Source organism: Ornithorhynchus anatinus, chromosome 4 (genome assembly GCF_004115215.2).
Source record: "Ornithorhynchus anatinus isolate Pmale09 chromosome 4, mOrnAna1.pri.v4, whole genome shotgun sequence".
NCBI classification, from domain to species: Eukaryota; Metazoa; Chordata; class Mammalia; order Monotremata; family Ornithorhynchidae; genus Ornithorhynchus; species Ornithorhynchus anatinus.
The window spans coordinates 48502665-48512090 of NC_041731.1; the positions used below are offsets into that span (position 1 = coordinate 48502665).

The 9426-nt window shown below is 41.6% G+C and overlaps 1 protein-coding gene across 1 annotated transcript in view; it reads left to right on the forward strand.

The window, feature by feature from the left end:
• FBXW2 (F-box and WD repeat domain containing 2) overlaps positions 1–6468 on the forward strand; it is a 29753-nt gene extending 23285 nt beyond the window's left edge. Inside the window, exons 5-7 of the mRNA XM_029063247.2 lie at positions 73–159; positions 2698–2867; positions 6019–6468. Of these exons, the coding sequence (XP_028919080.1) occupies positions 73–159; positions 2698–2867; positions 6019–6307 (546 nt within the window). The 3' untranslated portion in view covers positions 6308–6468. The remainder of the gene's footprint in view (positions 1–72; positions 160–2697; positions 2868–6018) is intronic.
• Positions 6469–9426: the final 2958 nt, after the last annotated feature.

Below are 9426 nucleotides of genomic sequence, written 5' to 3' on the forward strand. Positions count from 1 at the left end.
CAAAGAAGTGACAGGCTTAAGGAAGATTTGATCATTTTACTTTTCTCGAATGTGAACTTTTTTCAATTGCAGGTGGTTTTACAGAAGTGCAAAGTCAAGTCTCTTTTGCACAGCCCTGGAGATTATATTCTCCTGAGCGCTGACAAGTATGAAATCAAGGTATGTATTTTTTGTTGTTGTTGTTCATATGTTACAAGTACAACTAGAAGATGTTTTAATTGGAGAAAGTTAAGAATGGACTAAGTTGTCATGTTCTTCTTTAAAAGCTGCTGTGAAAATCCAGAAACCAAATTAGATTGTTAGCTCCTTCTCTAGACTGTAAGCTAACTGTGGGCAGGGATCTTGTCTCCCAACTCTATATTCCCCCACACACAGTAAGCGCTCGATAACTAACTGATTGCCATTTTAAATTCACTTTGATCTGCTATAATTCAGCCCACTCTTTGGTTCAGCAACACTTCTACTCCTCCCTTGTCAGCTCCTGCTCCTCAGTTTCATTCTCTGGCTCATCCTCTGTCTCTCACCCTCTAACTGTGGATATGCTCTACTCTTGCTTTAAGCTCACTCTCCTAAAGAGTTCATCTCCCCATATGCCTTTAGCTACCACCTCTATATTGATTTCCAAATCTTCCTCTCAAGCCCCCAACTTCTCACCTGCTCTAAGATCTCTCATTTTCTTTTACTTCCAGGATCTCTCAATTAGGGGTATCCACTGGAATCTCAGTCTCAACTTGTGTAAAATTGAAATTTTCATCTTCCCACCTTTCCTTTTCATTTTCCCATCTCTGTCGACACCATTAGCTTTCCCGGCCCAGAAGCCTGCACCTTTGGTATCATCCTCCAATTCCTCACTCTCTTTGAGCTCTAACATTGTCAACTGCTAAGTCCTGCCCCAAATTTCCCGGATTTATCCTTTCCACCTGAACAGCCACCAACCTGTTTCATGCTGTTCTCATGTCATGGTTAAACTACTGCATACTGAAAGCTCCTTGTGGGCCGGGATTGTGACTACCAACTCTATTGAACTGTACTTTCCTAAGGGCTTTAAATACATTGCTTTGCACGCAGTAAGTGCTCAGTAAGTGCCTTTGGTTGATACCAGTCTTCTCACTGATCTCTCAGCCTCCAGCCTTCCCACGTCTTTCCTTTCAGTCTATGTTATATGCTGTGTGCTACTCTCCTCTTGGTTCATCGGAAAGTCTCCTGCTTGATTCTGGTCTTGGTTCTGCCTTTACCTGGCTAATGTAAACAAAGACCACATGTGGATTTTGCAATGTACTGCACCTCTGCCCACCTTCTTGCTCGTTGCATGCTGTTTACCAGTGGGAGCATGAGTGAGATGAATGAGAGCATCCGAGTGGTATCGGCTAAGTCGCTAGCACGAAAGTCAAATCCTCTATTCAGGTCTCATTGCTGAAGTTTCAGTCCTGAGGCATGTCTCTTGTGTCTGACAGGAATCCCCATCATCATCTCATCATCACGCAGTGGTCATTTTCTTCAAACATTGTTTAGCACATGTCTCCGTTCTCCAAAACCTCCAGTGGCTACCCATCTCCCTCTGCATTAAGCAGAAACTCCTTATCATTGGTTTCAAAGCTTGCCACCAGTTTTCTTCATTGTACATTTGATTCTCTGTACCCACTACTCCCCAGCTCAGTGTTTGCTCTTTCCAAACTCACCTTCAAACTCTGAACATTCCTGTCTCCATCCCTACTCTCCTGCCTTCTAGGAACTCCTTCCCCCTTCAAATCCATGAGAACAAACCCATCTTAACACCTTGTCTCCTCCCGGAACCTTCCCCTGATTCATTCCCGTCATCCCCAACTGTGTCAACCCAACAAGTTCCTTAAGAACCTGTGCTTTTATACCCATCCTTGGTATTTATGCAGGTGTGTATATTCAATCATACAGTCAATTATTTATTGACTGTAAGTGGGCAAATGACACGCTGGGCCGGAAAGGGGTGCATTCATTCTGGATGGTTCAGCCATTTGAGGGCCTGGGGTAGGAGTGGCCTCTGGCCTGGCCCCGTAGCCTGGTGATGATGAGCTAAACAATGATACAGAAAGAGGAGGAGGGGGGAGACCATGACAATGCAACATTATGAGTAAGCTAATTCTCTGAGTGTCCACAGTGGAAGTAAAGAACCGTTTCAAGTGCCCTCTTGCCATCCTCTTCTTTTCCTCCTTTACTCTCCTCTTCTGCTTTTCTTCTTCCTTGTCCTTTTCCTTCTTCACTTCCCCTCTCCCTTCCCTGTTTCTCTCCCTCTCCATTTCTCCCTGAATGCTTCATCCCAAGTTCACCCTCTACTTCAAAGTGAAAAGTTGGCACACATGAATGAAAGATCTCTCTCTAGGTTTTTGGAAACCGCATGGGTTGCCTCGCAGTAGAAATAAGTCTGGTCCTTTATCCACACTCTTTGTTGCTAAGTCTTCCAGTGCTCCACTTGGTGTAAAAAGAAATATATTTCCTGCTAATATTGCTATTTTCCATCATTCTCTTCCTTCCATTCCTCTTGCCATTTTGAAACAGCTAGTTAATGTTCCTATTGACACTGCTTTGGGAGGAGAAATATCAAGATTTCCTAGGATAGCAGGTCTAGAGTAGCCCTATCGCTTCAGGAAGATCTTTTCCAAATCATTTTACATCCCAGGGTGATGCCAAGTGGTTTTACTGTGTGTTTCCTTTCATTTGTAGATCTGGCCAATTGGAAGAGAAATCAATTGCAAATGTTTAAAAACCTTGTCTGTATCTGAAGATCGAAGTATCTGCTTGCAGCCAAGACTTCATTTTGATGGTAAATACATTGTATGCAGCTCAGCAATAGGACTGTACCAGTGGGACTTTGCCAGCTACGATATTCTCAGGTAACAATTTATTAAAGGTTTTTTTTTATGTCATTCTAAATCTGGTCAGTTAAGAAAACCTCCCAAAATCTGACTATACATTTTTTGATAGACTCTCTGGTGATCTGATTTCATTAAAATCAAAACAGGCTCCCACTGGAAAGAGGTAGATGTTATGGTCATCTTTTAAAAGGTCAATAAGCATGACCCTAATAAGTAAAGGCCAATGAGCTTGATATTAATTGCTGGGAAAATACTAGAGCAAATTAATTTAACCGTCATTTTGTAATTAGAAATGCCTGAGATTGTTTCTGGGAACCATTCTACGTAGATTTGATGAGTGAATCATGCCTGATCAATGGCTTCTCACAAAGACAGGTAAAGAGCAGCAGTTAGTCTCTCTAATCTTCTGGAAGACTTTTGATTCCATAACTCATGTCCTCAACAACAAGCTAGAAAAATGTAGTTTGGAACATGCTGCAGTTATACGCACAGTCGACTCATGGATTGCCCCCCAAAAGATAGTTATCCGTGGCTCAGTGAGAAGCGTCATGGGCTAGTGGAAAGAGCACGGGCCTGGGAGGCAGGGACTAGGTTTTAATCCCTGCTCTGCCAATTGCTTGTTGTGTGACCTTGGGCAAGTCACTTCTCTGTGCCTCATTTTCCTCAACTGTAAAATGGGGATTAAGTATCTGTTCTCCCTCCTACTTGATCTGTGAGCCCCATTTGGGACGGGGACTGTGTCCAACCTGATTGTCTCATATCTACCCTAACTCTTACAACTGGGCTTGACATATAGTAAGCGCTTAAATACCATGATGATGATGATGATGATGATGATGAGAATAATAGTAATAATGGCAACCAGGAGCAATGTACCAAGTGATGTACCCTTAAGTGGGGAGAGAATCTAGGACCCGCTCTACCCATCACCTCTGTTAACAACATACATTCTTCAATTTAATCAGTCAGTCAGTCAATGGTATTTATTGAGTCCTTGCTCTGTGTTGAGCAGTGTGCTGAACACTTAGGAGAGTTCAATATGAAAGATTTAGTTTCAGTATATGATATCAGATTGGGCAGGGTTGCCAGCACTTTGGGAGACAGAAATAGCTTAATCGTAAAAAGCTTGGAAAAATGTTTCTTCAAAAGCAGAAAGCACTTCAGTGGGGAGAAGTGCAAGGTAGTACCCTGAGGTGCCAGAAGAGGGTAGGAAATCTAAAATGCAAGAGATGGGAAATAATCCTACTGTTAAAAACTCCTATTTGGCTCTGAATTCACGTTTGTTACTTTAACAAGGATTTAGGAAAGGTTCAGAGAAATGTGACAGATATTGCAAAAGGGATGAAAAATCTGTCCTTTGAGACAGGTTAAATGAATTGGAGTGTGGTTTTTAGAAGCTGAGGCTGAGGAGGGGTGATGTAACCATCTTCAGGTGTTTGGAAGGAGGACGCTGATTTGTTAGCTCCCACGTTCATTAAGGACCCACAAGAGAGAGTGCACTTCTTCACCTATATAGTTCTGCCAAATTGCGTATTTCCGCTAAGTTCTGGCTAGAATATAGTTAGAGATTTAGGGAGTATTGTTCCAACACTGTGGACCTACCAGGGCTCAGCATGCTGTGTAATTAATAGTAATTATTATTATGGTACTTGTTAAGTGCTTACTATGTGCCAGGCACTGTTCTAAGCGCTGGGGTAGATACAAGGTCATCAGATTGTCCCACGTGGGGCTCAGAGTCTTCATCCCCGTTTTACAGATGAGGTAACTGAGGCACAGAGAAGTTAAGTGACTTGCCCAAGGTCACACAGCTGACAAGTGGTGGGGTCAGGATTAGAACCCACGGCCTCTGACTCCCGAGCCCGGGCTGTTTCCATCAAGCCACGCTGCTTCTAATTGAAAGAAGGTGCACTGCACACATGGATGCTTGTGCATGCCTCTGGAATGGACAAGCACTACAGCATGAATTTTCCTGTACGTGAGGTTCTGCAAGAATACAACCCTCATGTTATAGAACTGGGTTTATTAAAGTAGTGTGAGTTTTGACTGGGCGTAAAGGAAGAAATTAACTGTCAGGGTGATATGCCGCTTGACCTGGCTACTAAAAAATATCAGGGAATCTTCATCATGTAGTCTTTATGGCGTGCCCTTAGAATGCATAGCACATAGACACTATAGGAAAGGAATGAAAACCAATTTCAGTGGAAATGTGATGTGTTATTTTGACTACTACATATTAGGTTATTTCATTTACCTAGTGCAGGATTGACAGCCAAACATGCTGAAGACCCTTCAGGATTTGGGGGCTGAATTTCAGAGTTTACTGTACTGTGTAGGCTAACTAGAGCAATAAGAGTCAATGCCTCCAGAGCATTATGATGTGATTGAACTACATAGTCTTGATTAATGAGAGAGAAATTTACATGATGACATGATCTTCTTTGTATAATAGGTCTTTGAACATCCTGGAGGCAGTGATCCTCTCTTCTGCAGTTTGCTTAGGGCAGACATATGCAGGCAAAGTTAATTGGTTAGTCAAGCCTGAGATCCCACGGGATAATGGCACAATTCCTCTCTCAGGGCTTGGGTTTTGTACTTGTGGCCCTGCTTTTGTTCAATAGTATTTATTGAGCACTTACTATCTGCAGAGCACTGTACTAAGTGCTGTACACTAGTGTACACTGTGCTTCCAGCTCTTGAAATGACTAATAAGTGTCCCTCATTTCTCTCATCCCTTCCCCTACCCTTTCATTCTCCTTCTGAGTTCCTACCCATCCATAATTTGGTTACTCCCCATCTGTGACACCCAAATCTACATTTTTGTTCAGATTCTAATTTTTCATCTGTTTCCTCCAACAGATGTCTTATACTCTGTAAACATCTACCTTGACAGAACAGACTCCTGATTTTCTTCTGCCCTTACCTGCCTCCTGATTTTCAGGCTCTGATCCATCCGCTTCACATATGTTACCTGGATATTACTTGTTCCTTCCTCCTGATTCACACTTGAAACGGTTCACTTCCATTCAGATGGGTAACAGCTATCTCTCCTGAGACTAGAACAGATTGGAGACTTTCCCTCGATGATATGACTCTGCTCCTGACCAGGAGATGACCTCATATTCACAAAATCACGTTTTGATTTACCTTTGTTTCACTCTCATCCTTACAGGGTAATCAAGACTCCTGAATTGGCCAACTTGTCCCTGCTTGGCTTTGGAGATGTTTTTGCCCTGTTGTTTGACCACCGCTACCTATACATAATGGACTTACGGACAGAAACGTTGATCAGCCGCTGGCCACTACCTGAATACAGGAAGTCGAAGAGAGGCTCAAGCTTTTTGGCTGGTGAAATGTCATGGCTGGATGGACTGGATGGTCAGAATGACATGGGTCTCGTTTTTGCCACCAGTATGCCAGACCACAGTATTCACTTGGTGTTATGGAAGGAGCATGGCTGAGGTTTTGAAGGGAGTAGCTCATTGACTTTCTGTGGGTGAGGAGGCAAATTGTTTCGTCAAGGCCTCTGGGAGAGCAAACTTTGCATGAACCAAAGTTCACATCTAATAATAACGTCATGCAGTGCACAATCATTACCTTGATTTTTCTTGGGGGTGGGGGTGGGGGTGAGGGAGGGTGGGGGACCAGGAGTTAATTTGTTGATATAATGCCGTGACGCAGCATGCTAACTAACAGTCTTCACCATTGAAATTTCTTTGTATTCAGTTCTGTTTGTCATTATAATAAGACAAGTTTGGGCTTACCTTTCTCGAGTGGAGTATTGATTTAAACTAGCCAAAGTTAAAGGCTTTATAAATCTGCTAATACTACATTTGAATTCATAATCTTGTCCGTAAAGATTCTGCCGCATTTATCTTTCACTGAGAGCTGCATTGAGATTTTGTTATCCCTAAAACAGGTTCTTCCACATGTAACACTTGACTTTTACAGGCAGCAGTGCTACACAAAGACCACACACAATTCACTGGCCCTGGCTTTTCTCTTTTTAAAAAGCCTTCATCAGCTTCCAGTTCCAAAAAAGGTATGATCTTCACACCCAGATCAGTGGCGAAAAATTTGTAAGAGTGAACTGAAGAGAAAGGGAAAAACCAGTTGATGGGCTTGGAAGAATGGAGAGAGAAAAATTATTTTTGTCTGGACAGGGGCCACCAGTTAATTCAAAATGATAAAATTCCAACCCTCTGGAAGTTATGATCTGAGAGTGGAAAATAGCATGTGTCCAGTCAGAGGGAAGGCATTTCATCCAGTGTACAAGGGGAAAGGATTTATTTTAAGTTGGTTTGGTCTGCATTTTTCCTAGTTGTTAGCTATGTGTGAATGCAATTAAACAATCAACTCTCGCTATTCGGGAAAGGGATCTTGGTGTCATCATCGATGGTTCCCTGAAGCCATTAGTTTAATATGTGGTTGCAGTCAAAGAAGCAAAGAGAACTGTGGAGTTTGTTGGGAAAGGTTTTTGGAAACGAGAAAAAATGGAGTTTTGTTGCAGTACAAAATCATGCAATATTAGGTGCAGTTCTCATCTCCTCTAGCTCAATAATTGTGTCCTTCCTTAGATGCAGAGGAAGACAACCAAAATGGTTAGTAGGTCAGAAAAATGTCCAAATAAGGATAAAATGAAATGATTTGGACTCTTTCCTGGAAATAATGAAACAATGAAATTTTTTTAATTAAAAAGTTTATGTAGCCAGAATGAATACAGAGTTCACCAAATTCCACACCACTGATGAGGGGACATAATGAAATGTTTTCAGTTAAAAGGTTTATGTAGCCAGAATGAATACAGAGTTCACCAAATTCCACACCACTGTGATGAGGGGGCACTCACTGAAACTTAAAGATAATAGCTTCGAGGCAAACATAAAGAAGCACTTTTTCACCCAGCTGGTACGAAGAATGTGGAATCTGCATAGAAAGTTGTGTAGGCTGAAAAATCAATAGATTCAAAATGGATTTTTTTTCTGATTAATAATAGTGGTATTTGTTAAGCATTTACTATGTGCCAACCATGGGGCTAAACACTGGGGTCTTATCTTATACTGTCAAGCTGTCTCCGATCCATAACGATGCCGTGGACACATCTCTCCCAGGATGCCCCACCTCCATCTGCAATCATTCTGGTATTGTGTCTATAGAGTTTTCTTGGTAAAAATATGGAAGTGGTTTACAATTACTTCCTTCCACACAGTAAACTTGAGGCTGTGCCCTCGACTCTCTCCCTTGCTGCTGCTGCCCAGCACAGGTGAGTTTTTACTTGTAGCAGATTGCCTTCCACTCAATAGCTATTTAAGCACACATCTGTAAAATATATATATTAATGTCTGTCTCCCCCTCTAGACGGGAATTCTCTGTGGGCAAGAAACTTGTCCACCAATTCTGTTATATTGTTATATTGAACTCTTCCAAGTGCTCTGCACACAGTAAGCACTCAATAAATATGAGTGATTGATTGATAAAGAGTGGGGAGACTTGAGCCCAACAGAGTAAAAACCACTATATTTTAAAATTACGAGCCAGGAATCTCTACTAAGTATTTAAGATAAGGTATGTCTGGGCCTAGAAGTGAGGGTATAATTGACTGAATTGCTGTTGATTTCTAGGGATAACAGAAAGGGAAAAAATCATTCAAGCCACTAGCTTTCACACTAGAATGAAGAAAGCACAGTTATAACCTACAATAAAACTGATAAACATCTGACATATTTGCAGTTTGGCCTTTTGTGATATACAATGCTGAGGTGCCTCTGTGGAGAATCACAGAGTTCAAGGAATTACTGTATTCTGCCTCCTTTCTCTTTCCCCAATCCCTTTTTCAGTCAGTCATATTTATTGAGCGCTTACTGTGTGCAGAGCACTGTACTAAGCACTTGAGAGAGTGCAATATAACAGACACATTCCCTGCCTACCGCGAGCTTATAGACAGACAAAGCCAACGACTCTGCTCTTTATTTTAATCTAGAACCAACTGATTACCTACCTCACCCACAAACCCCATTTCTTCTTAAAATAGGATCATTTTTTCCTCACTGTTTTCTCTTGCTGCCTCTGGGGATGGCTGCTTTTTCCTACTAATGCGGTTGAACAATCTCATAGCTTGACAGGCTTGAAGTATCTTAGCCTGAAACTCCAGCACGATTCGTCTTCAAGCAATAGGCATTTTGGGAAGGAAAAAGATAAGAAAAAGATAATCATAATCCATGTACCCCAATTGATGGAAGCTTTAATTCTTTCGACTTAGCTGTGTAAATAACACTCCTACTTGATTGCAGGATGATGGAATTTCTCCCACAGAGAGAAAATGAGTTTTCAGGTGATACCAATTTAGCAAATTTTTTCCATGAACAGTTTGAGGTGTTACATATCCTAGGAATATAGGACTCTACTTTTACCTGTTAGTTAAACACAGGCACAGTGGTAATAAGTTATTCCAACTGAGTTTATTTCAAAGAGAGTTTTATCCATGTGGTGGGATAAGATCATATTTCATTAAATCTAAGTTGGGTTTCCATTGCTTTTTAGGCCATTATTTTATAGCTTTTTCATTCTCTGTCAGAAGTTT